At 37.9% G+C, this 26,684-nt stretch overlaps 9 protein-coding genes across 9 annotated transcripts; 5 read left to right on the top strand and 4 right to left on the bottom strand.

Annotated features, from left to right (window-relative positions):
* Window positions 1–1,337: 1,337 nt before the first annotated feature.
* Window positions 1,338–3,727, top strand: RHIMIDRAFT_295175 (acetyl-CoA synthetase-like protein; the record flags this gene model as incomplete). The annotated part of the gene is made up of 7 exons (XM_023614157.1): window positions 1,338–1,729; window positions 1,782–2,191; window positions 2,255–2,761; window positions 2,841–2,847; window positions 2,904–3,519; window positions 3,577–3,650; window positions 3,706–3,727. The coding sequence occupies 7 exons, from the start codon at window positions 1,338–1,340 to the stop codon at window positions 3,725–3,727; spliced, it is 2,028 nt and encodes a 675-aa protein (XP_023462102.1).
* A 314-nt stretch (window positions 3,728–4,041) lies between these two features.
* On the bottom strand, window positions 4,042–5,639 carry RHIMIDRAFT_219727 (uncharacterized protein). The gene is made up of 3 exons (XM_023607391.1): window positions 5,377–5,639; window positions 5,049–5,314; window positions 4,042–4,987 (listed from the first exon to the last, which is right to left on the bottom strand). The coding sequence occupies exons 1-3, from the start codon at window positions 5,588–5,590 to the stop codon at window positions 4,133–4,135; spliced, it is 1,335 nt and encodes a 444-aa protein (XP_023462101.1). The 5' UTR covers window positions 5,591–5,639; the 3' UTR covers window positions 4,042–4,132.
* Window positions 5,640–7,183: 1,544 nt separating this feature from the next.
* Window positions 7,184–9,047, top strand: RHIMIDRAFT_247799 (uncharacterized protein; the record flags this gene model as incomplete). The annotated part of the gene is made up of 6 exons (XM_023610449.1): window positions 7,184–7,386; window positions 7,441–7,620; window positions 7,678–8,344; window positions 8,467–8,492; window positions 8,560–8,975; window positions 9,001–9,047. The coding sequence occupies 6 exons, from the start codon at window positions 7,184–7,186 to the stop codon at window positions 9,045–9,047; spliced, it is 1,539 nt and encodes a 512-aa protein (XP_023462100.1).
* Window positions 9,048–10,296: 1,249 nt separating this feature from the next.
* Window positions 10,297–11,629, bottom strand: RHIMIDRAFT_247798 (uncharacterized protein; the record flags this gene model as incomplete). Its single annotated transcript, XM_023610448.1, has 3 exons — window positions 10,297–11,033; window positions 11,081–11,179; window positions 11,233–11,629. 3 exons carry the CDS (start codon window positions 11,627–11,629, stop codon window positions 10,297–10,299), a joined length of 1,233 nt encoding a protein of 410 aa, XP_023462099.1.
* Window positions 11,630–11,803: 174 nt separating this feature from the next.
* Window positions 11,804–12,693, bottom strand: RHIMIDRAFT_247797 (uncharacterized protein; the record flags this gene model as incomplete). Its single annotated transcript, XM_023610447.1, has 3 exons — window positions 11,804–12,095; window positions 12,150–12,290; window positions 12,338–12,693. The coding sequence occupies 3 exons, from the start codon at window positions 12,691–12,693 to the stop codon at window positions 11,804–11,806; spliced, it is 789 nt and encodes a 262-aa protein (XP_023462098.1).
* A 1,285-nt stretch (window positions 12,694–13,978) lies between these two features.
* Window positions 13,979–15,992, top strand: RHIMIDRAFT_269221 (uncharacterized protein). The gene has a single exon (XM_023612118.1). The coding sequence runs from the start codon at window positions 14,201–14,203 to the stop codon at window positions 15,971–15,973; it is 1,773 nt and encodes a 590-aa protein (XP_023462097.1). The 5' UTR covers window positions 13,979–14,200; the 3' UTR covers window positions 15,974–15,992.
* A 1,479-nt stretch (window positions 15,993–17,471) lies between these two features.
* RHIMIDRAFT_219725 (clathrin heavy chain) lies at window positions 17,472–23,158 on the top strand. The gene is made up of 9 exons (XM_023607390.1): window positions 17,472–17,660; window positions 17,718–17,922; window positions 17,993–18,426; window positions 18,477–18,761; window positions 18,814–19,011; window positions 19,065–19,775; window positions 19,830–22,781; window positions 22,840–22,912; window positions 22,963–23,158. The coding sequence occupies exons 1-9, from the start codon at window positions 17,619–17,621 to the stop codon at window positions 23,097–23,099; spliced, it is 5,037 nt and encodes a 1,678-aa protein (XP_023462096.1). The 5' UTR covers window positions 17,472–17,618; the 3' UTR covers window positions 23,100–23,158.
* Window positions 23,159–23,381: 223 nt separating this feature from the next.
* Window positions 23,382–24,192, top strand: RHIMIDRAFT_269218 (uncharacterized protein). Its single transcript, XM_023612117.1, has one exon. The coding sequence runs from the start codon at window positions 23,601–23,603 to the stop codon at window positions 24,012–24,014; it is 414 nt and encodes a 137-aa protein (XP_023462095.1). The 5' UTR covers window positions 23,382–23,600; the 3' UTR covers window positions 24,015–24,192.
* On the bottom strand, window positions 24,179–25,664 carry RHIMIDRAFT_295169 (peptidase C12, ubiquitin carboxyl-terminal hydrolase 1). Its single transcript, XM_023614156.1, has 7 exons — window positions 25,548–25,664; window positions 25,485–25,496; window positions 25,347–25,398; window positions 25,066–25,296; window positions 24,874–25,004; window positions 24,689–24,817; window positions 24,179–24,630 (listed from the first exon to the last, which is right to left on the bottom strand). Exons 1-7 carry the CDS (start codon window positions 25,611–25,613, stop codon window positions 24,535–24,537), a joined length of 717 nt encoding a protein of 238 aa, XP_023462094.1. The 5' UTR covers window positions 25,614–25,664; the 3' UTR covers window positions 24,179–24,534.
* Window positions 25,665–26,684: the final 1,020 nt, after the last annotated feature.

Raw genomic sequence — 26,684 nt, 5'->3', positions numbered from 1 at the left:
AATATGTTTCATTGTATGCCCAACTCAAGAAAGTATAAATACGTATTCTTTTTTCTTTTAGTTATAAATAAATATATAAAGGACTTAAACTGTACTTCCGTCCCTATTGTTTATTTACTGATTTAATTATTTTTAAGACTATCCACAAGATTTGATATTCTGTTCATTTAGAGTACTTTTCTTAGCTTCTCAAACACTAGTTTGATACTAACAGGATTAACCAACGTAAAGGTGAAAGTAGTTAGATCCCCGACGATGGCCCCTTAGACAACATGGTGTTGTAAAGAATGTAGAAAACAGAGCAGTTAGAATCATAATCAACCATAAGTAAATTCACTAAGCATTTAAGTACAAGTTATGTAGCAGGCTTTCAAAATATTGACTATAAATACCCTTATTCTAAATATCCTTTTAGCGGGAGCTTTATATTATCGAATAAAAGAATCCTAAAAGTATTGACCTGTCTTCTTGATAATATAAAACAACCATCAAAGATGCCTTCTCTTCCATCTTCGAGATATAAAGTTACTTCAGAACCCGTTGCTAAGTTTAAGGCTGCAGAAAGAACAGCATTTTGGCCTTGACTAACTCAATTTTGAAAAGTGGCCTATTGATTTTCAAAAAGTAGATCAATTGATTTCAAAAAGCTGACCAATTTTTCCGGCAAAGTGTAAGTGTTACTTTGATAGCAATTACAGAACGCGCCATTTGTTTCGTGTAACTTATTCAGCGGCATCATTTTATTCCTGCTGAATAATTGAAAACTATGCAAGAGTGTGAAGCAAGAAAGTATACCCTTTAGTAATTGCTTATCTTTAGCTTTGACTGTAGCCACCTTCATTATTAGCCAGCAGCTCTATTTGGATTGAAGATCAGATCATTCTGACATTCAAGACTCTCACGAACACCTTAAATTGTCACCTCATCAATTAAAGAAAAAGAGAAATCTTGTTTGTATAAACATAAACTTTGATCGTCAGTTGTTGATTCCTATGAGAAATTATTGAATCTCCCCGTTATCAGCCATTTAATGCCTATATTTATGACATTTATAAACAAGAGTATTATATATATTCACATCTGTCTGTTATACAAGGAGAAGGTTACACTGGTGCCATGGCCACAATGATATTCTAATTATATTTTTCTTATGATTTTTATACAATCCAGTAACTACTCCATGAGCCAAAGTAACTAATGGCGCATTGAGAGCATCACATGCACACATCATTTATAGAGTAGATCAAATAGATCAGTGTAACTCTTTACTATAAAAGACTCTTTGGCAGGCTTGTTTTTTTCCGTCATTTTCCATATTTTATTCTTTTCATACACAAATGATAACTTATACAGTCGAAGTTGGTCAAGATCAGCCTAATGGTGGCAGAATTCGACGTAGCAAGATAGCGGCTGAAGGCCTTGTTCGCGTACCTGAAGTAGGCATTCATACTCTATACGATGTGCTCCAACATAGTGCCAAAAAGTATCCAGAACTCAATGCGTTTGGTTATCGAAAAGTGGAACGAGTCATTGAGGAGGAAAAAGAGATTGTCAAGGTCGTGGATGGAGTTGAGACAAAACAAGTAAAAAAATGGAAATACTTTCAAATGTCCAAATATTACTATATTACCTATGCCGAAGCAGCTCAAATAACCCTAGATATCGGTGCTGGTTTCATCTATTTAGGGCTTCAAGAGAAATCAAAAGTGGAAATATTCGCACCGACAAGGTAATTGATCAAATGAGTAAAAGAATCATGTTCTGATTACTTGAGAGAGCAGTATGCACTGGTTGTTGACTGCCCATGGACTCTTTACTCAAAACATGACAATTGTCACTGCTTATGATACCTTGGGTGAAGAGGGTTTACTGCATTCCATGAACGAAACAGAAGTAGAAGCCATCTTTTCCTCCGCCGAACTCTTACCCACTGTGAAACGCGTTGCAAAATCGTGCCCCTCACTCAAGCTTATCGTTTATCAAGGCATAGCCAACCATGAAGACTTGGATTCTTCAGAGATAGGATCAGTCAAGATACGCTCACTAGATGAAGTGATCAAGCTTGGAAAGGAGCATCCTATAGACCCACGCTTGCCAGAACCTGAGGATCTCTGTTGCATCATGTATACTTCTGGAAGTACGGGTAATCCAAAAGGTGTGATGTTGTCTCATAAGAACGTGGTGGCTGCTGGTAAGTCTCTCTCTCTCTTTTCTATGTGGGTAGTTTTCTCTTTTCTAACACTTTACCAAATAGTTGCGTCATCAGATGCTATCCTTGGCCGTCTTATCTCACTGACAGATTCTATAATGGCGTATTTACCTCTTGCCCATATCTTTGAATTTGTAACTGAGAACATGAGTCTTTACTGGGGAATCACTATTGGCTACGGTTCGTTCCGAACCCTGACGGACATATCTGTACGAAACTGTAAAGGTGATATCAGGGAATTCCAACCAACACTGATGTGTGGTGTACCTGCTGTCTGGGAAGCTATCCGCAAGAGCATCGTCACTAAGATCCAAGGCGCTTCTTCAAATGCGCAAGCTGTATTTAACAGAGCCTTCCACACTAAAGCCTGGTTTTTTGAACGAGGCTTGCCCACGCCATTACTCGATCGACTCGTATTTAACAAGATTCGCGAACAATTTGGTGGACGATTAAGATGTGCCATCTCAGCAGGCGCGCCATTGGCAATCGAAACACAAAAGTTTTTGACAATCACACTTTGTCCCATTATTACAGGATATGGAATGACAGAAAGTAAGCATAGATGAGAGCTTTATCTTTTTCATTCAAATGCTAATTACTCTTTTTTCGTTCTTACTTTATTCATCTTTAGGCACAAGGTAAATGATAAAATATAATCTCTATTAATTGACACACGCTCATTCCCTCTATATAGTGTATGTACCCTCATGTCAGACACACAACTCAGTTACGGTCATGTAGGCTCTATTAGCCCAGCAGTAGAAATGAAACTTGTAGACGTCCCTGACGCAGGCTACTTTTCTACCAACGTAAAACCTCAAGGCGAAGTCTGGGTTCGAGGTCCATGTGTCACCAAGGGGTATTGGAAACGTGATGACCTGACCAAGGAAACTATTGCTGAAGGAGGATGGCTGCAGACAGGCGATATTGCAGAATGGAATGAAGATGGCACCTTGACGATCATAGACCGCAAGAAGAATTTGGTAAAGCTAAGTAACGGTGAATACATTGCGCTCGAACGACTTGAATCGGTCTACAAGAGTTGTATGTTTGTGAACAACATCTGTATCTATGCAAACTCGCTGCTTCCAAAACCTGTAGCGTTAGTAGTGCCTGCCGAAAAGGCGGTTCGTGCCTTGGCTGATGAGCTAGATGTTCAAGAGAAGGACTGGAAGAGCGTTTGTGCGCATGCGGCTGTGAAAAAAGCAGTGTATGCAACTCTCATCAGTAAGGCAAAGGAAACGGGTCTTAAGCCGGCTGAGATACTATTTGATATTTACTTGTGCTCTGAAGAATGGACGACGGAAAATGTAAGTTCTTTACAACAGGTAGCTTGTCAATTATGTTGCTCAACTTTTTCTCTACAGGGATTATTAACAGCTGCTCAAAAGGTGAAGCGTAATGATATTGTCAAGATGTATAAACACGATTTGGAGGAAATGTAAGAGTAAACCATACTTGTTTTTTGTTTATACCTAAAATTGCTCAATTTATAGGAACAAAAATCAATGTGCGTAAATGTCTTCTTACTAATAAACTTTTTGCTTCTGGTTTAAGATAACCATGTTCTTGTTCAGCTGTGTTGTGTATATTTCCAATTCCAATAAACCAAAGGAAAGAAGAGTCCATTTCTCAGACCTTATAGAAGAATGAAGCATCATCTTCTTTTTATCACAAGTAGAGCAAACCCACGTTTACACAAATGGCTTAGAAAATATCACTCGCATATTAAAGGTCATTTAGGTACAAAAAGGTACAAAAACATGAATATTCAAGGTAATAATTATAATGGGCATTTATTTATAATACCTTTCAAGGGTAAAAAATGAATGCTTTCGTATTTACAGTATAATAAGAATCTAAATTACTATATATAGCGTGTAAAGATGATTTAAAGTATATGTATATATTATAGGGGGAGAATTATTTACGGAAATCGTAAACAAGGGCCTTGATAGCATCAATCGTACCAAAGACACAGCCAACAATACCGAGTAACAGAGTGAGCGCACAGAATGCGAGTTCGTACCATGGCTTGTTACGGACGCCAGTAAGTTTGAGATAACAGAGGACGGGCAGAAGGAAGACAAGGCCACAGTTGGACAATGCACCGATCAGACTCATAAAATCGTCAAAGAAAGGCACAAAGATGGCCAAGATAACTAAGACAGCCATACAGGCAGTACGGATCACAGCACGAGCAATCCAGGCCTTAAACTTGCCAACTCTTTCGTCGGTGATGTTACCCCACTTTTCCATTTCGAGTGAGAATGAAGTGGTATAAATTGGAATAGCGAGGATAACATGGATGGTCATTACAATCACTGCAGTCATTCTGCCGGGACCATTAGGGAGGGAGTTGTAAACAGGAGATACAGTATCACGACCATAGGCCCAGTAACCGGGGATAGCAGTGAGCATATAGAGGGCAGTACAGGCAGTCATACCAGCAAAGACAGCCCATTTCCATTGATGAGGCTTCTTCAAAGCATGCTCAACGTGAGGATAAGTGTTGATGCCACCATAAGAAAAGGCAATGGTAGCAAGTGAGGAAGGAAAACCAGCCCAGATGACAGAGTCAGTTCGGACAATTTTTTCAGGATGTGCATGACGGTCTATGGGAGCTTCGATAACGACAACAAATACGGCAATCATTGTACAGATGGCGCCCAAAGCAGAAAGCGCAGTAACTTCTTTCAGTGTTTTGGCAATCAATGAAGGAACAAGCAATACAGTACCGATAATACATGCCCATTTGGTAGTGTCAAGTGCAGCGCTCTGAAATAATGAGTATTAGTATGCTGAAGCTATCTTTTTCAAATATATAAAATAGACTTACGGTATTGGCAAGGAGGTATTTCAAGTTGCCAGCAGCCAAGACCAGGTAAAGAGCAGGACAACCAAACAAATTGAGGAAGTGAAGCACAGCAGCAGCTGTTTTTCCGTACCAGCCAAAGGCAGCAGTTCCTACGGCCTTGTAGTCATGAAGACGTTGGCCAGGCTTATAGTATAAGCAACGGATCAAGACAGTACCGCTGTAAACGGACATTGCGTAAGCTAGCATCATGATGAGAATACCAAGCCAGCCACCAAGTGCGAATGCGTCTATTGAAATAATAATAGAAATTAATGAGGTATGTCTCATCTATGTCATCTTTTAATCTTACGGGGAAGACCCAGAGTACCGGTACCAGCGACAACACATGTGACATTAAAGAAGGCTGTCATGAAATTACCAGTTCCATGACCAAACTCATTTACGGTAGATTGATTATCTTCGTCATAAGTATCGATAGCTCTCTCTTCTATTTTGATACTCTCGGTATAGCTGTGAGCAGAAGAGGGGGTGGTAGTATATTTTTCGATTTCTTGATTGCCCATCAAATCAAATGTAATGCAAGTTTTAAATTTGTTGGAAATTTATAAAAGAGAAAAGGATTGTTGACAAAAACAGTTGATGTTTTAAAGAAAAAAAAAGAAACGGTTAGAAAGAAAAAAAGAGAGAACTGAAGCGAGCTTTTCTGAGAATCAAGCTGTCCCTTTTATATCTTGTTTCCAGAAAAATTTTTTATTGGAAGAGTAGAAGCCGTAGCTGGGGAAATCAGGAAAGTGTACTGACGTTTAAAAATTAAAAATCAGTAAGTTCTATACAAGGCAATGTAATGAACAAAAACAAAAAAAAAACCCTCATCTGATTTTATTACGACATACTTTGTTATACAATAAAAACAAGGGAAAAAAAAAGACAAGATCCTCTTTTACTTTTCGTACTTTATTTAGAACCAAGCATGATTTTACGGCCAGATACGGAATATATCCTCATTCAATTTATACAAGATAAGGTTTGAAATTAACAGATCCATGGTTACTCATGACAGCAATTGCTTGGTAACAAACAGTCACTTTTCCCACACTTGTTTCCTAAAGGTTTGGATCAAGTCATTAACGTTACAAGACATGGAACTTCATCCGCTCGCTTTGTAGGACTTTGGAGTTTTATTTATAGACAGACAAAGATAAGATAAACTGCTTTTGTTAATTCAATAGGACGTATTGTAACAATAAATCGGAACACCGAAATAGCGACCAGCATCTTTGCTCTATTCTTGTACTTGGACTTGATTGATGCTGATGTGACTACTCGATGAATGGTTGACCGGGATACGGCCTAGTGCCCCTCCATCTTTATCATATGCTTGTTTTTTCACTGTTGTTGAAATTGATTCCGATATGTTACACAATATACCTACGCCATATGAGGCAATCTATACGTAGTGATGATTGGATGCCTTTTGTATGGACACATGCCTTTTTGAAATATAAAAATTCTTATTGGATTAAACAGCGCGAAAGGCAGGTCTGTTTCTGAAAAATAGACTTTACTGTAATTGTTTGGTAATGTGTATCAGCAAGAAGAGATGATCACGAAAGGCAACAACCGGTTAATTGCGGGGTAGTGTTCTTCAAGTTTTTAATAAAATGACGTTATTTAATTGGTATTTTTTTTTCTCTTTTACTTGAAAATGATCGTACATCACTGCCATTGTGGGCACACTTCTTCTAGACTGACCTATCACTTTCCTCTCCTGGCCGGAAATTGGCTTTTTTCGTTGCTTTAGTAGGCGGGTAGCAGAAAAAAAAACACGCCTCGTTAGCTCCTTGTCCACTTAAATCACTACAAATACGCTATTTACAGAAAAAGATGTCGCGCTGACTTGTCGCTTTTTCATATAAATTGTGCTGTAAAAACTACAAAAATTAGAATAAAAAATACGAATTTTTGCCGGAAATTAACTGCACACTAAGCCTTTTTGCTCACCCTTTTCTCTCTCACACTTCTGATATTCATTTTTACCAAAAAAAAAAAAAGATCAATTCATATAGTTCCTGTCGATTAACATTGTGTTTCCATCTTGGCGCCCATTACAAAAATGGAAAACAATAACCAAATTAAAGCCAACTGCTCTTCCTGCCATGAACATTTACCCTTTAGTTTACGTAATCGTACCTGCCAAGCATGCAGAGAAAGAGTTGCAACGTCGCGGACATTTTACCGAAGAGCAAGAAGAAGGTGACATCGCTGCTAGACCTAGAGGCAGGCCCAGGGCAGACCCTGTTGAGCATTTCCTTGTTGCATATATCTCTCAGTTATTCTGCCTTTGCCCTTTGAACCTTGGGTGCATGAACAAATAATGTTCCCATTGTCACGCCTTACACTGGATTGATGAAAGGCAAGAGATATCTTCGTTGAGGAAACCTAGCTGGGAATCATGCTGCAAGCAGGGTTTAGTCCAACTATTGCTCCTGGTACAACCGCCTAGGCTCTGGAAAGACTTACTCGCTCGCACAGACGCTGTAGGCCGCCAGTTCAAGGACAAGCTGCGTCAATACAACACCGCCTTTGCAGATCCGTGGTGAACTTTATCATCTCCAAGGCCCCTTACTTCCCGCTGATGATAACTCTGCAGAGTCTTGTCGTCTGATGATAGATGTTCAATTAAAAATATTCACTTTATATCTACTATTCCCAAGAAAGCTGGTGCAAGTGGTATTTCTTTGCTTCCAACAACTGTAAGCGATCTGAAGCTCCTGGAAAATGGCGTTGTTATATTTTCCACCGAACAAGGTTCAAATGTTCTAGCTGTTTCTCCCATTCTTTGGATTGAAGCCGATAATCCATGTCATTTCGAACTATGCGGCTTGCTGGGCCCGACAACGCTGTATCCCTGTCGAAAGTGCTATATACGCTTGAGACAATCAAGAAGGGAAGCGCTGCAAGATGTTAGGTACTATACTGACAAGCAATTGGAACAAGCCAGAGAACATTACTGCTTGGCCGCTGCTGATAATGACTATAGAAGAAGCAAGGAGATCCTCAATATCCCCGAGTTTGGTAACGCTCTTCACGCATGCGATCTTAGCTATTCTCATAGAAACGCTGAAGCGCTCTTGGAGTTTAAAGCATTTGATCCGTCAAAAGATACTCCTGCCGAGGCTCTGCATGGCGTGTTGCTCGGAATTGAAAAGTACTTGGTCACAAATTTGGTGCAAGCTGTCCTCAAGGGTAACAAAACAGGCAAACTAAAGAAACTTGCACATTGTATTAAAAGTTTCAAGAACAAGCAGGCTTATCTCGTAAATTCACCGAGAAACTTCAACATTGCGGTTCTTTACTTGGCAGAGATTTCAATTTGGCAAATTGTGCTCATCACTATTTGTTAGGGGCATCAACACTCGCTTGAATGATTCTATCGCAGAATGCATCAGTCAAGGCTCCTATTGAGTAATTGCACAATTATGATACGAACCGTCGAATAGAAGGCCACGATCTATACTGTCCCAATTTGAAGGCTCAATCTTTTGGTTCATTTTTCAGAGGATATAAGAAGATTTGGTCCTGTCTTGAATTATGAAACTGAAAAAGGCGAACAGTTTAATAAGCATATCCGAGAATACTTGTTTTCCAGGAATAGATCAGACACTCCTAGAGATATTGGCTGTAAATTTAGAACACAAGCTGTCATGAAATATATCGTTGAAGGTGGTTCTTGGGTGAAGGATGATTCAAGAGAAAAGTGTGGTCTGAATGTTGCCTCTTTTATTTCTGAGCATAAAGAGCACCTCCTTTTTTATCTCGCTAATGGGTCAAGAGAATTAGCAGACAATAATTCCAGCTCTCAAAAAGTCAAGACAGGCTCTTTTGCTGTGCTCATCCATCGCAATAGCCTACTAGCTTCTGAGGCTAAGTCATTCTTGGGCCTTATTTGTGAGTCTTCGATGCAGCGGTTTAGTCTGCATAACAGTAGTAGCCAAGAAGACTTTAAGAGCGGCTTCTTGATCATCAAAGCAGCAACAATGCCTCATTCAGATATCTTCCTTGGTCTCCTGGGTGTAGAATTCACTTTAGGTACATTTGCGTTGAATGATAATTATATTCTTATCAATTTGAACAAGCTTGGCACGTACTGGTACTTTAGACAAAACTTTTCCTCTTTTCTACCACAATAAAAATACTTTGGGTACTTTTGGGTGTTTATTTTTGATCTGGGCCAATAACAACCTTTCAAATTTTATGATTGCCTTTTATATTTCTCAATTTCAACAGTGGTGAACGTCACACCTTGTATAGTTATTTCTGCTGATATAAGAATGCGGTTAATTGAAGGAGACGATAGACGTAATCACAGTTTGACAACAGTGGAAGAAGTTTCCGCAGCTATTCATATTGAGTATAGCGATAGAACCTTCCGTGGAATCGATCTTTTCTTGAGAAGCAGCAAAAGAAACGATAGCCTTCGTCAAGGATATGATTTTGAGCAAGACTTTCAACTTATCGGCCAGGCACATGCTGCATACGTGCCAACCCATTATGCGCTTCTTTTTCCTAATAGGACGTACGACTGCCATTAGAGCTATGCCTTTCCTCCTCTTTCTTTATCGCTACTTCTTCGATCACTGTTCTCGGTGTTTAAATGATGATCCATGACCATCATGCGACATTTTAGTATTCTTATCCCATCACTTTTATAAAGATAACTGCTTTGATCGTCAACTTATAATAGAAGCGAAACACAGAAAAGCATGCAATGCATCTAAAGCAGAGATTTTTCATTACAGGACACAAGACATGTTACTGAAGAAATCAAACGGAGGTGCAAACAATCTAATGAGGAAGCCGAACTTGTTTATGCTGACGAGCACTTAACAAGTCAGATTTGTAACAAGTGTATGACCAAACATATTACCAACATCTCTATTACTGGATCAAAGCGAAGAGCACACGCTGTCCTCAAGTGTGAAGCTTGTGGTACGGCGTGGAATCGCGATGTGAATAATGCATTAAATATATATAATATCTTTGTTTACAAATCAAAACACGATAATCAAAGTCCTCCCTTCTTCAAAGGACCTTCAAAAGGTTAACGGTGCTCCCTGGATTTAATGCGCTGTCTATAACGGCAGTGCATTCTTTAGCGCTTCGGTAAGTATAAAGCGAACAATACATTGTATTTTTTATTCATTAGTCTTCTAGTTATGCAAATATGATACAAATTATGTGTGTATGAATGTAGGATGAGATAAAATTACTAAAAGTAATAATTATTGTGGCGGTCACTTTCGCGCCTATACCCTCCTCTGCCAGCATCAGCTGCAATGCGCCCTTGCTCTCTCAGACTTGCAGGATGCTTATTTGAAGAGGAGGAAGAGGAATAATAGTAGTCCTCGGTAGGATGATTGTATCTATTGTTCGCCCTATCATAGTTTCTTATAGGCCTTTCCGGTCTATGATCGTCTTCATAGTATCTAGGCTGCCTAGGAGGAGATTGTGGCCGTTGATAGGCATGATCATAATGACGCTGAGGGGACATGTCTCCGTTGTCTCTGTTGTCGTCACGGTAGTGATCATCGTAACCTCTTCGATCTTCACGATGATAATCTCTATGGTAGTAATCATCATAGGCATCCTTTGATTCATACTGGCGACGATCGTAGTGCTTGTCTCTTAATGATGGAGTGCGGTACGAATTGAGATTTCCGCCGCTCTCGGGCAAAGGTGGTGGTTGCTGTTGTCGAAGTTCCTGACGTTCACGCTCTCGACTTGAAAGTTCCCTTCCATTGTCCTCCCACAGCCTCCTGCGAGAAGGCGTTCTGGCTGGTCCGGCAGAGGGCGCAACCTCTGGCGCTTCAGGTGACTTTGTTATTCTTTGTCTTGGAGCCCGATCATCAAATAGCCAACTTGGTAATGGCAACCTATTCTTTTCATAGTATTCTCTAAGGATCCTTGACACATGGGTTTCTCCTTCCCAGTCATCCTCATCCGATTCTAACCACGTGAGTTTTTCTTTCTTTATTATACCATCTCATGCTTACCAGCCCCTCGTTCATCTCTACTAGGGATCTTGTCTGCCATTGTCTGTGTTGCCTGTATTAGCTTACCCCAGAGCTTGCCTGTCTGTTTTGATTTATCATCTAACAATAAAAGACATGTTAGTATTTTGTCCAGTAACAAAAAAGGGTCTTACTTTTTTCGTTTAGCTGTTTCCATTTGTCGTTCTGACGAACTTTTCCCCAGAGCTTTTTTCCAGTGCTTGATGATGATGATCCATCTTCAGGTAGATTTTGTGCAAAGTTGTTAAAATAGATAGACTCTTCTGAGTTTTCACTTGATTCAGTCATGGGTTGTTTTCCTCTTCGAGATGTCCATCTGGTTACTGCTGGTGAAGAAGAAGACTCTGTAGTAGTAGTAGAAGAAGACAAGGGTGAACTGGTATTTCCAGCATTATATTGCAATGGAGGCATAGGTGGTCTATCCACAGGTGTACACTTGTGACGAGCAGGATAGAGTCCGACATCGTTTCCACAGTCTTTACATAATACGACAAGCGTAGATACTCTATAATCAACCACTTGAGCTCCCATAATTTAAAAAACAAAAAGAGAAATAGAAAGACAAAAGAGAGAGAAAAAAAAGGAGTTTATGGGTATTAAATATAATAGAATCGAACCACGAGGATCGATCTCTGTGTGACAGATTCTATTATTCGTAATGTGTCACTAGTTCCGTTTCTGTTTCCAATTACTTTTTTATTAACTTTAATTTGGTTGCTTGGTTACTTGTTGCTGTTGTTGCTTCTCTTCTAAATCCTGAAAGATACGTGCTCTTGCTTCTTCATAAGCTGTCTTTCTCTCTTCCAATGTCATATTCTTTCTATCGATCATATTCTTGGCTTGCTCCTCACCTGCTGATAAAGGTGAGCGTGGAGAAACACTTCCAGAACCAGTAGCTCTACGCATGATTTTGAATTGTGGTGCAGGTCCTTGGCTTGTTTGCTCTTTTTCTGGCTCACTATTGCTATTGCTAATGTCTAATAAACGGACGGCAGGACTAGAGAAAACATATAAATGATCTGATAGTGAACTATTTCCCTAATACACTTACAGCTCGGTTATAAACGTCTTGCAGACATAAACGCCTTTCCTCATGGCATCATGAAAATGATTGAGTTTATAATAAGGAGCCAGCTTATGAATCATCAATCGCTGATATGAATTCATGCTTGGAAAGTCAAGTCGAAACCGTCTAGAAGTCATGAGTACCCTTTTCATGAATATATCTCTATTACTTACTGTTTATCCTTTATGAATGCTTCAAATTCTAGTTCTAACTTTAGTAGAAATAGTCTTTCTTGAGGCTTCTTTAATAAATCTAGAATAAACTCATCTGGCTCGGTTGGAATGACTTCGTCATTAAAGGCCTGTAAAGAAGGTTGTGTTGGAGTATAAAAAGGCTGTTGAATAGTTGGATAGTAGTTCATTGGCTCAGAAATATAGGTTGGTATCCCATTATTAACCGTGGAAGGATAATAGATATTTTGTTGACTATAGATTGGGCCGGAACCATATGGATTCAGGATGAAAGGCGGACGAGGTGAATAGTTGTTGTTGTTGTTTTCATCATTTCTGTTATTATTATGATTAGACATTATATATCCTATATTTATATATATTTGTTATTATTAATGTCCCTTTATAAAAATGTATCTGATTACCATATCAAACTTTTCAAAGCAATAATTTCATAAGGATTTAAGCAAAATTTCGAGTTATTTTCCCTCTTTTATAAAGAGAAAGAAAGAATGAGACAACAATAGACGCAAGTCGTGATGAAGATGAAAAGAAATGTGTATAGAATAAGCCACTTGTAAATAAATAAACAGGGATTCGCTTACCTGTTTTGTGCAAGATAAAAAAGGAAACTCGGATAAAATAAGAAATTAACTTAAAAGGAAATTCAAAAGAAGTGAAGTTAGTTTTCAGATGTAAAGAAGTTTATGTTCAGACAACTTATTTTAAAGGTGAGAAAACCATCACTTGAGCTAGAGAAACGTTCCATTTTAATAGTAATTTAACCCAACCTCTTTAATATAAATGAATGAATCTTCCCTTATTTTTAATAAAGGATTTGCATTTTTTAAATTTTTGGTGTACTTTTTTAAGCTACCAATAAAACGCATTTTTTTTTTTTCAAAGTTACTTGACAGTGTATTTTAATCTTCATCTGAGAAAAGATTGACGCTTTCTACTGTATGATACAAATTCTCTTTATTGGGACAATTACTTCATAGTCTACAATGTTGTATTCAGCTTTAGTTGTTACTGAAATAAAGCAGTTAAGTCGATGCCTTGCAAGTTATATTCTTTATCAAGAAGAGCTGAATATCATTAAAATAAGACACGTGTACATTTTATAGGGAAGATTAAATGTTGTCAGCATAATTTAATGTAATCAATTTGATTATTTATCCCATCAGATGCAATAGAAGAAAGTAGAATATACGCTCTACTGTAAGATTATGAGTATTATAGTCTTATATCAAACACGTCAATGATATCTAAAATGTCATTTCTTTACCAATATACTATTCTTTTGCAACAAACAGTGAGTGTACGTCGACTTTCCTGTTGTTACCAAGTCTTCTTTTCAAGTGAGCAGTTGTGAAGTTTACTTTAGTTGCACATCATTTGATGGTATATTTCCAAAGCATTGAAAGTATGTCATTGTTGATCAAAGATTTGCATTCATAGATGAAAAAAAATATATGTTAGATAGAGAAAAAGGGGACCTTGTGTATATATGATGATAAACAGCGCCACATATGACTTGAAGTTACAATATTAACTGCGAATAATTTGTGAATAAAGTGTAAAGCTATATGTAATGTATATCCATAGTGCATCATTTATGATACCAGATTTGAATACTGTTTATAAAATATCACTCGTTCTCACTCTGAAAGGTAACATATGCTCTTCAGTGTAACCTTGAAAATCCAAGATGTTCCTTTTTCTGGGACTTCTGGTGTCTACCATCCATTTATCCCTTGCTTTTAGTCTTGGACACTATACTTAGTAAATAAAATCCGCCTTTATACTGACTCGCCCATAAGCCAATGGCAACTAACAAGGAATGCTCAATTGCCTAATCTTAGAATGCCGAACTGGAAGGAATTGCATAAGGAAATCCTGTGCGAAATATTTAAGGAACTTAGATCCAACTTTAGCAGGCAGGATTTAGTGGAATGTCAGCTTGTCTGCAAGAACTGGCAGAAATACGCAAGCCTGATCTTTTATCGTGAAATCAGCTTTCGTGAACATTTACAAATGGAAAAATTCATAAAATGTATGCAGAATAATAACCTGAGAAACCTTGTTCAGGAAATAGCTTTTTGGTACGATAAATATGATAAATGTCAGCACGATGAAAGGACAATTTCACTTTTCTATGAACTCGCCGAGACGTGTCCAAACGTACAAATATTTAAAGGTACCCTTCGTACCAGCCATTGGGATGCTCTTGGAAGAGCTGTAGGAAGTTATTGGAAACAGTTGAAGCAACTTCCTGAACCAGAATGGTCTATATACAGTCATCAGAATACTTTTACGAATTATTATACGCTCGCGTCCGTTTGTCACAGCACTCTCACTCACGTTACTTTGCCACCTATACCTCCGTCTTGGCCAGAATTTAAAAGAGTTCTTCCTCTGCTACCATTCTTCATAAATTTGACACATCTAACAGTTAATTCTGACTATATTGGTTCTACCCTCATGGACTATGATGAGGTTATTCAGCAATGCCCCAACTTGATGTGTTTTACATTAAACTCAAACAAAAAAATAATTGAAAGGGCTCATGACTACACGAAATATTATAATGTACTTTCTATGCGACCTCACCTCAAACTTAAAAAACTTGTGGTAGAAAGAGATCTTCATCAAGATATTATTGACTATATCATGCACAAGTTTCCCAATCTGGAATGCTGTAACGTACACCTATCTGTTAATGACGATCTTCTTCACTGTGTTAGACCCTGGATAAGGAGTTGTTACGAAGAAAAGCTACGAAGATTCCAGGAATACCTAAGCAGCAGAAGGTGCGACTGGTTCTTCACTCATGTATCATTTCCTCTGATTGAAGAATACCTGCAGCGTACTACAAATCCTATTGTACGAATTTCTTCTACAGAAAAACATTCTCCATGGCTCCATATGCAGCAAGATAATATGTTCTGGATTATTCGTAATACTGCAATGAACACTGATAGACTAAAAGAACTATTCAAAAAATACCAAAATGGCATCAAAGTGGCTTACTTGGATATGTCTTATGGTTTTGGAGAAAAGCATCTAATAGAAGACATTTTTAGGGAATGCAGAGGATTAGAAAAATTCACTTACAAAAAAATCGGTATGGACTATTCAAAAACCAATTTTCCGGTCGCAAATCAGACCTTGAGCCCTTCATTGACCACACTGAAGCTGATTGCCAAATTCATAACATCAGAAGTACTATCTGCTTACTCGTGCGCTTTGCCAGAACTACGCAACGTGACTATTGAAACCACCTACAGGTTTGGCAATCCACCCTCGTTTGTAGTGGATATGCCTAAAACCAAGTTCAATCATTTGAAATTATATCTTGATATTGGTTTAGCCATGATTAAAAAGCTAAACGGTTCGATCAAAGAAGCACTTGATAAACCAGTTCTCTTAGAAATTTCGCAAGACTCGGACCAAAAGCAATTTTTGGCAAACACTACTTTGTTAAATCAGGTTGAAGAATTTGTCATGGCAGCCAACAAGGGATACGGATATAGTATTGTTATTAAATGTACCTCTATTGACTTTATCAGTATATCATTTAACGAGATGCATATTCTTAAAGAATACCCATTGTCTTTAAAAGTTAATATGTCATAAAGAGCATTTATTCTACGTCTTTTTCAAATGAGTTTAATGTAAGCCTAAGTTTTGGGTAGCAAAACATGCACCCTTAGAAACAGATCAAGATGTAACTGATAGATTAAGTTAAGTACAATATACATAGATTCAACAAATATTTTATTAAAAATAATATTCTTTGAAACTTTGACTAGCAGCACGCATGATGTAAAGCGTCATCATGCTGGGATCTGAGGGGCTGAGAATAGACAGTGTTTAGGCTTTCGTAGTTATTTCTGCAAGTAAAAGCCAACTGCTTTGAAACTAAACGAGGCTTTAAGCACGGTTTGTAGAATAACTTTAATAAAAGCATGTACTATGTATACTTATTTGAAAAGATATGTCAGAAAAGAGAAGACAACACAATTGACTATTTAAATGGCAAAGCTGTGGACAGAAGAGTATGCCATATGCTTGTACAATGCTTGAGCGAACAATGTTGAGGTTGGTCTCTCTCCGTTCTTTATTATGCAACCTCTTGTATACCATCTTCATAGCTTCTACAGAGGATGAAGATTGAGCCTTGAATGTCCTTGTGATCCTTATGATAGGTTGACAAACAGGTACATACACAACAACGACCTCCATACTTAATCCTAAAAATTACATTATTAGATATTTTCAAATAAAAATATTGTACTCGTTTTAAAATGTAAAGTGTTGAAAAGAAAAGCATACATAGAAGAAAAAAGAGTCTTTTTTTTTTTCGAGTGCTAAGAAACCATTGCGACACAACCTCGCTTTCAAAGCAAAGCGACACAGTCTCTAATAATAAGGCATTGATTCTGATTATTCAACGGCATCAATTTTAACTGGTTGCCACTTTGCTTGTTGGAAGGAATGTAACATAACTGGTTTTTGGAGGATGGACCTTTCAAGATCATCGTTTGGCTCAACGTCATTTTCGTTATTCCCCTTATACTATCCATTAGCATGTACCATACGAGATTCCTTTTATTATCAGTAAATAGATATAACTAAGCATATACATATCACGTAAATATTGACTTGTTTATCTTTTCAACAGTTTATCCTTAATACTTCTTTTATGAAACATTCTATTGCTCTTGTAGACGCAACAAGTACGTCTATGCCTTTTTTTCCTCATAACAATTTTGCTTAAATAGTTCATGTATATCTATAAACAATAGTGACTTTTTGTCTCCAGGACATTCAATACCATGTAGTACAAATTCAGAGTAATAAGTTAGATGCTGCTTATGCTTAGGAATAAAGAAAGCAGGCAAGAAGGTGCAAGCATAGAGTAAAAATTTCAATAAGACACGTACTTCATACGCCAATTGAATTTTAGTCAATTTTATGCTTTGTAAAGATTGAAGTTACACCTTTTGTGGGCGTAATTCAAGAAATCGGAGTTTGACCATTGTGAATGTGTCGTCATGTCGCTGGTGACTTTGGCGGTAAGTCATTTAGAGGAACTTGAATAAAACGATAATAAACTTCATTATTACTTGAGGCCCTCTCTTTTTCTTTTTTTTTCTATCTTCTTCTACCCTTTCTTCTCTTGTTTTGTTACCCTTTTGTTGTTTAGTCAAGTAATCAAACGAAAAAAGGAACAAAATAGGCGTGGCTATAACATATTTATATAGCAAAATATATCAAGATGAGTGAATCACTGCCTATTAAATTCACAGAACAAGCACAAGTAAGTCGAATTACTACATTTTATCATCATGTGTATTTACTTTAAAATTATTCTTAGCTGCAAGCACTTGGCGTGAATGCAGCCGCCATTGGCTTCACTACTTTAACCATGGAGTCAGAACGATTCATCTGTGTAAAAGAAGTCGTCAATGGCCAAAGCCAAGTTGTCATTATTGACTTAACTACGAATGAAGTAAACCGTCGCCCTATCTCAGCTGATTCAGTCATTATGCATCCTAAAGTGAAAGTGATGGCTCTTAAAGGTACAAGGATAAGCAAAAGAAGGATATATTGAAATCACTTTATCTTACTCACACGTTAATAATATAATAGCTCAAAGACAAATCCAGGTGTTTAACCTTGAATTAAAATCCAAGCTTAAATCTTATGCATTAAACGAAGACATCGTATTTTGGAAATGGTTGGATGCAAAGACAATCGGTATCGTCACTGAGCTCAACGTCTATCGCTGGTCTATTGATGGAGACTCTATTCCCACCAAGATCTTTGACAGACATGCTAGCTTATCTGGATGCCAAATCATCAATCTTCGCGCTTCTTCCGATGAGAAATGGTATGTCCTTGTCGGTATTTCCCAAAGAGACAACCGAGTCGTTGGTTCTATGCAACTTTACTCCAAAGAGCGTGGTGTCAGTCAACCCATTGAAGGTCATGCTGCGGCCTTTGCTGAGCTTCATTTACCAGAGGCTGTTAAACCTATCAAGCTCTTTACCTTTGCCGTTCGTTCCTTTAATGGTGTTGCCAAGGTAAAACGAAAATATAATAGAAAGATAAGTGACTCACTCGTCTATAAAAGCTGCAAATCATCGAAGTTGATCATCAAGAAGGCAACCCTCCTTTCCAGAAGAAAGCAGTCGAAGTTTACTTCCCTCCAGAAGCACAAAATGATTTTCCAGTTGGCATGCAAATCAGTCATAAATATGGCATTATCTTTTTGGTTACAAAGTTAGGATACATCCATCTTTATGATCTTGAATCTGGTACTTGCATCTTTATGAACAGAATCAGCAGTGAAACTATCTTTGTTTCTGCTGAACACGGGCCTTCGTCTGGTATCATTACTGTCAACAAGAAGGGCCAGGTAAATCATTGTTAATTTATCTTTCTTACTTTCTAATCTTTTTCTTTTTTAGGTTCTTACTGTGTCTGTAGATGAAAACAGCATCGTTCCATATATTCTCAACAATTTGAACAATACTGAATTAGCCTTCAAGTTGGCTTCTCGTGGTGGATTCCCCGGCGCTGACGATTTATATGTTGCTCGTTTCAACCAACTATTTGCCACTGGAAACTTTGGTGAAGCAGCCAAAATTGCAGCCACTTCTCCTAGAGTAATGTCATATTCTTCTTTCAGTTCTTTCTTGCTAATATTTTCTTTATAAAGGGTATTCTTCGTACTACAGAAACCATTGAGAAGTTTAGACAAATTCCAGCTCAGCCCAACCAACTTTCACCTATCTTGCAGTACTTTGGCACTTTACTCGAAAAGGGCACTCTCAACAAATATGAATCACTTGAACTTGCCAAGCCAATTCTCACTCAGAACAGGAAACCTCTTTTGGAAAAGTGGTTAAAAGAAGACAAGTTGCAATGTAGTGAGGAATTAGGTGACTTTGTCAAGCAGTATGATACACTCTTGGCTTTGTCTGTTTATTTGCGTGCTGAAGTTCCTGGCAAAGTTGTGCTTTGTATGGCAGAAAACCGTCAATATGACAAGATCCTGGCCTATGCAAAAACAGTTGGATATACACCTGACTATGCTTCATTGCTCTACAACATTGCTCGTACTGAACCCGAGAAGGCAGCTGAATTTGCTACCGCCCTTGTTAATGACGAAAATGGACCTTTGATTGATCCTTCCAAGGTTGTTGATGTGTTCCAATCACAAAATATGATTCAGCAGGCAACATCCTTCTTGTTAGATTACTTGAAGCCCAACAGAGAAGAGGATGCAGCCCTTCAAACTCGTGTGCTCGAAATGAATTTGATTCATGCACCTCAAGTTGCTGATGCTATCTTAGGCACAAACATGCTTACTCACTATGATCGCGTAGTCATCGGTAACCTCTGTGAGAAAGCTGGATTATATCAACGTGTAAGTTGTAAAATGAAATGATAATGATGTTTTTACTCATACTTCTTTCTATAGGCTCTCGAACACTACACTGATATCCATGACATCAAGCGTATCATTCCCTATACTCATGTGATGAATGCTGAATGGTTAGTCAACTACTTTGGTAACCTGTCAGTCGATCAAACCTTGGACTGCCTGAAAGAGATGTTGACCAACAACCTTCGTCAAAACTTACAAATTGTTGTCCAGGTTGCTATTAAATACTCTGAACTGCTTCAACCTCACAATTTGATCGACATCTTTGAAGCTTTCAAGAGCAATGATGGCCTTTACTATTACCTTGGATCCATCGTCAACGTCAGTCAAGACCCTCTTGTTCATTACAAGTATATTGTTGCTGCCTGCCGCACAGGAAATATTCGTGAAGCCGAACGTATATGTCGTGAAAGTAACTATTATGATCCCGAAAAGGTTAAGAACTTCTTGAAGGAAGCCAAGCTGAGTGATCAGCTTCCTCTTATCATTGTTTGTGATCGCTTCAACTTTATTCACGATCTCGTTCTTTACCTTTATCACAACAACTTACAGAACTTTATTGAAACCTATGTTCAACGCGTCAATCCATCACGTACACCTGAAGTTATTGGCGGCTTGCTTGATGTTGGATGTGATGAGGATGTGATCAAGAACTTACTTCTTTCTGTGCAAGGTGATCTTCCTGTTGATAAGCTCTGTGAGGAAGTCGAACAACGAAACCGCTTGAAGTTGCTCTTGCCTTGGTTGAACTTGCGTGTCACTGCTGGCAGCACTGATCCTGAAGTTTACAACGCATTAGCAAAGATCTATATTGACACCAATAACAACCCCGAACCTTTCCTCAAGGAGAACGAGTTCTATAATCCTCGTGTGATCGGAAAGTACTGTGAAAAGAGAGACCCTTATTTGGCATATATCTGTTACGAAAAGGGACAATGTGACTATGAACTCATTCATATCACGACTGAAAACTCAATGTTCAAGCATCAAGCTCGTTATCTTGTTCACCGCCGTGACCAAGCGCTCTGGGGCTCTGTCCTTGTTGAAACCAACGAACACCGTCGCGAATTGATTGACCAAATTGTTGCTACTGCCCTTCCTGAGTGTACAGACCCTGATGATGTTTCCAGCACGGTCAAGGCCTTTATGAGTGCTGATTTGCCTAATGAGCTTATTGAACTTTTGGAAAAGATTGTCTTGGAAGGCAGCGCCTTCAATGACAATAAGACGCTCCAAAATCTGCTTATCTTCACTGCAGTCAAGGCCGATCCTTCTCGTGTTTCCGAGTATATTAGCAGACTTGACAATTTTGATGCCTCCGATGTTGCTGAAGTCTGTATTGGTGAAGGTTTATATGAAGAAGCCTTTGCTATTTACAAGAAATACAAGGTGGATGCCAACGCTGTTGATGTGTTGATTGAAAAGATTGGTGATCTTGATCGTGCCTTTGAATTTGCTGAACGTTCAGATAAGCCTGATGTTTGGAGCAAGCTTGCCAAGGCCCAATTAGATCAAATGCATGTCAAGGACGCCATCGATGCTTATATTCGTGCCAACGACACCTCCAATTATATGGAAGTCACCCGTTGTGCTGCTATGGACAACAAGTACGAAGACCTTGTTCGTTACTTACAATTGGCTCGCAAGCAATCGCGTGAACCTTTTATTGAAACCGAGTTACTGTTTGCTTTTGCCAAGACCGATCGTTTAATTGACCTCGAAGACTTTTTGGCTTCTCCCAACATTGCTCAAATCCAAGAAGTTGGTGATCGCTGTTTCCGATCAGGCATGTATGAGGCTGCCAAGATCTTGTACTCTAGCATCTCCAACCATGCTAGTTTGGCACAAACCTTGGTTCACTTGAAGGATTACCAAGGTGCTGTTGACTGTGCTCGTAAAGCAAACTCAACTAAGGTATGGAAGGAAGTGAACGCTGAATGTATCAAGCAACGAGAATTCCGTTTGGCACAAATCTGTGGTTTGCACATTGTTGTTCATGCTGAAGAATTGGATGAACTTGTCAAGACATATGAAAAGAATGGTTACTTTGAAGAAATTATCAAACTGTTAGAAGCTGGTCTCGGTTTAGAAAGAGCTCACATGGGCATGTTCACTGAGCTCGCCATTTTGTACTCTAAATATCAACCTGACATGCTGATGGAGCATCTCAAGCTTTATGTCTCTCGTATCAATACACCCAAGGTGATCCGCGCTTGTTCCGATGCTCACTTGTGGCGTGAACTTGTGTTCTTGTATGTCCATTATGATGAATTTGATAATGCAGTAACAGCCATGATGGAACATTCTGTTGATGCTTGGGAACACAGTGCATTCAAGGAAATCATTGTCAAGGTGTCTAATCTCGAACTGTACTACAAGGCACTCAAGTTTTATCTTGCTGAACACCCCTTGTTATTGAATGACTTGCTCTCCGTGCTTGTTCCTCGTATCAAGCATACCCGCGTGGTTCAAATGTTTGAGAAATCTGACAACATCCCACTCATTAAACAATATTTAATTTCGGTTCAAGATACCAACAACAGAGAAGTCAATACAGCATTGAACGAGTTATATATTGAAGAAGAGGACTTTGATGCATTACGCGATAGTATTGATCGTCATGACAACATTGATACAGTTGATCTTGCCAAGCGCTTGGAGAAACACGAACTATTAGAGTTCCGTCGCATTGCTGCACACCTTTACAAGAGAAACAGAAGATGGAGACAATCCATTGCACTTTCTAAAGAGGACAGATTATTCAAGGATGCTATGGAAACTGCTGCTGAATCCAAGGATCGTGAAGTAGCTGAAGAGCTATTACAATACTTTATTGAAGTTGGCAAGCGAGAGTGCTTTGCTGCTATGCTTTACACATGTTATGATTTGATGAGACCTGATTTTGTTATGGAGTTATCATGGAGACATGGATTAACCGATTTTGCTATGCCATACATGATTAACATTATGAAAGAACAATTTACAAAGGTAAAAGAAATACAAGACAGTGAAAAAGAAAAGAAAGACATTAAACCATATCAATTAGATTTCTACACTTGATAAAGAAGTAAATGAATTAAAAGAAAAGGTTGCTAAACAAGAGAATAGCAATGAAAACAGTAAGTAAAAGTATTTCATAAAATGATACTTATGACTAATATATCAATAGCTCCAGCACCACCTGTTGGTATGGGTGGTTTGGGTAACCCATTGATGTTGACAGCAGGTAACATGATGCCTCAGCAATCACCTATGATGACAGGCACACCTTTTACTTCTTCACCTAATCCACAGCAATTCTTTTAAAATGCGTTTGTAAAAAAAATAAAATGAATAAACAATACATCTCCTCCTAGTAATTAAAACATTGTTTTCTTTTTGCACTGTGATATATATATTCATTTTGTTGTCCTCTTTAGTGAGTAGATAAATGTGGCCACAGTTACATGAAATGGTGAATGGCATCATTTTCATATCTTTGGCAAGATGATGCAATATACGACTGTTTTTTGTTTACTCGTGCATTGGCGGTGTGCGACTTTTAAGAGAGAGTGGACATATTTTGAAGTAATCTCAGCAAGTTTCTTTTTTCTTTTTCTTTTTCTTCTTTTATAATTTCATTGTATTCTTATGATATCCTGTACAAATCATGGTTGTTTAAAAAAGATATTTGACTATCGATCATTACGATTCTATTCTTCTTTAAAAGATAACAAAAAGAACATAACCGAAAACACCAACCATAAAAAACCAGCAAGAAAGCCAGTACCAGATGTCATACCATTTATGCCTGTCGTTAATATCCCAATGACAGAGTTAGCATTCAACGCATTCTATTCACTACATCGCCCACTACTTGGATTATCTATTCCAAGACCATTCATGACTGGTAACATGGTTGGTCAGATCACAAAAGAAGAAGACAATCCTGAAGAAGCATTAATGAATTACATGGCTACTCTAAGACCATTTCATCCACCTCCTTCACCTCAGCATGATGCAAGCATAAAGAATAAGACAACGACGACATTAACGGTGGAAATCGATCCCTCTTATTTCTTTAATCACAACATTTATCATGAAGAAATGACGGATTATTTAACGGCTATACAAAAGGAATTGGATATACTTCATCACCGAGAGTCAACTACAAGAAGGATACCTAAACGAAAGAGACTAAGGAAACGCTCTACCTTTCGTGAATTTTTTGAAAAGAACTAAATAAAAATAAAATCATACGATTTAATAATATAGTTTATCAATAATCAATCTGCGAATTATACATATTTATTGTTGACATTATAAGAAAGTAAGGAGAAACAGTGAACTAAGGGTATGTATATTACAAATTCTCAAAGGCTCATCATTTTCGATGCTTGATGCTAATTGATTCCTTGAGGGGTGACATTATTGAATATAATTTGGTTGTTGTACAGGTCATAAACCTGTCATTATAGTTTAAAATTGGATCTCAAAGAAGATAACAAGTAAAAAAAGTGCTATTAGGGCAATATACTGACTTTATTAAAAGCTTTCAATGACAATCATTTATAATGTGTAGAATGATATTCCCTAGGTTAGTCAATGAGCTACCATTATTATTAAATATCAAGACCATTAGCTTACTCTTGTAGCTTGCAAAATGATTTTGAAAGTAGAATGTAGAATTAAAAATAAAAAAGACAGCTTTTTATTACAAGATAAAGTGAGGATGGACAAAGTCGAGGCTAATCGGCTCTTTTCAAGAGGAATCGTCCGTTTTACAGAGTGCAATGGCACTATAGTTTTGCTGAGTTGGGTCTCTTGCAATATATTGTTTCATGATCTTGACCGAGCTCTATAGATGTACAAGTTAGAGTATACATACACACCATACAACTTCGTGCCATTCTTACCTCAACCAAGTCATTTGATTTACCATGATTGATAGGAAACAGTTTTCTACCATCTAACTCATACAAGTGATTATCTACTTCAATAAAGCAGATGAAGTGTAAATCTACATCTGTTTCTCTATCAGGTGCCTATTTTGTACAAGGTATTAAAAACAAGTATTAAATAGGTCATATAAGACCATTACCTCGGTCTGTCCTACAGCAGCAGCATCACTGTGGACTTGAGCTAATGCCTTGGAATTCTCCAGTAGCTCAGCACGCTCCTCAATAGACATATTCTTTGCTTCTTGGATGATATCATGGAATAAACCAGGTCCTACCATACACACAGATGATATTATAATTCGTTTACCGATAGCTATTGATATGACCCTTACCAACAAGTTCATCATCATTACTGGCAATTGAATGCAAGATAGCAATCATACCGCATGCATTTTGAATAGTTTGTTTAAAAAAGACAACATCGGGACTAATCGCTTGTTCACATTTTATCAAATGAGCCTCTTCTTCTTCCTTGAACTTTTCATAAGCTTCGGTTATAGGGAATAGGAAGATCATTGCTTCAACAGGTCGTGGTATCATCGCTAATAGTTCAGGATCGAATCCTGCAAGGAGATAAATAAGATGAATAGGTGCTTAGTCGTATAACTATTACCATAAACATCTACATAGTTCCATCTTGGGTCGACTCCATTCTTATGAATGATCTAAAGTAAAAATTAGACGTTAGGATCATAACGCGTGCATGCATATATATATATATATATATATATATATATATTCAATTGTTAACCTTATTCCATATCTACGAGAAATATATATAAGTTGGCTATCTTATGTCAAATTAAAAGCTTACTTCAGGATTAGCTTCAAGTGGAACCCATTTTTGTTCAATTCTTTGTTCTTGGTTTTCTTCTTCCATTTGTCCGAAATAAAAGAGAAAAGAGAAAAGAAAGAAAAGAAGAAGAAAAAAGATGGAATTATGTAGAAACACGCTTTAGACTGTTTCCCGAAAATTGGAGACGCAACCCCGCCAGACTGAAGTAATACCATTGACAGATTTAGAAGTCGCATGAAAAACACTAGCTGGTCTTTTTTAAACTTTGAGAAACTTTTTTTTAAAAACAAAGATGAACTATTCCCAAGGCTATTTTACTTGTTTCTCAACGTAAGGATGTGTCTATTACTGTGCATATACATTAGTCACACTGGTCGCCTTTGTTATTATCGAATAAAAAACACAAGTCTATATCGAGATCCGTGACACCGAACACGGCACTGCGCAGTTACCTACCAAGTTAAATTGTAAATTTTGCTACTTTAATAAAGTCTATCAAAAAGAATACCAAAGACAATGTCCCATATTCAAGATAATCATTGCCTTTAATATAAGTCACAACAGATGCAAAGATCGCTATCAACATTCCCTGAAATTCTAATATCAATTCACAAGCTTTTTGCTTCCATCTTTCCAAAGAAATTATTAATGCTCAATACAAACGCCCTACAGTGTCAGATCATCGAGTTACAGTTCCGGTTCGTTTATCAGAACGACCTTTAGGTGAAAATTTCCAGATTGGAAAGAGAGCTTGCAGCTAGAGATCAGCTTATTACCACATTCCACAGTAAAGAAAGCAATTAACAACACCCGCACTCGACAAGAACAACACTATTCCTTCGACCACCGATAGTATGTAGACTGATCCCAAACCCACCCTTCCACTCCGTTCGAAGATAGAAATGCGCACATATATATAAACGTAGGCTTACCTCTTCTTCCTGCCTTCATCAAATCAGGAATTCAAATATATTAACCTGTCTGCAAGTGCTCGCGTACCCATAAGTGAAATATACGGCTGCCTTCGACGCATGTGCATAGAGAAAAAGCACATATTGGACAATTACTACACAACTCGAAACGTAATTGCAATGTTATTTTGCGTGATCCTTGTTGAAAGCTTTATTCAATTTCAATGTTGTGGTATCATATCAC

This window comes from Rhizopus microsporus, assembly GCF_002708625.1.
Source record: "Rhizopus microsporus ATCC 52813 unplaced genomic scaffold scaffold_24, whole genome shotgun sequence".
Taxonomy (NCBI): Eukaryota; Fungi; Mucoromycota; class Mucoromycetes; order Mucorales; family Rhizopodaceae; genus Rhizopus; species Rhizopus microsporus.
The sequence above is the reverse complement of the archived record's forward strand: the minus strand, read 5'-3'. Positions and strand labels throughout refer to the sequence as shown.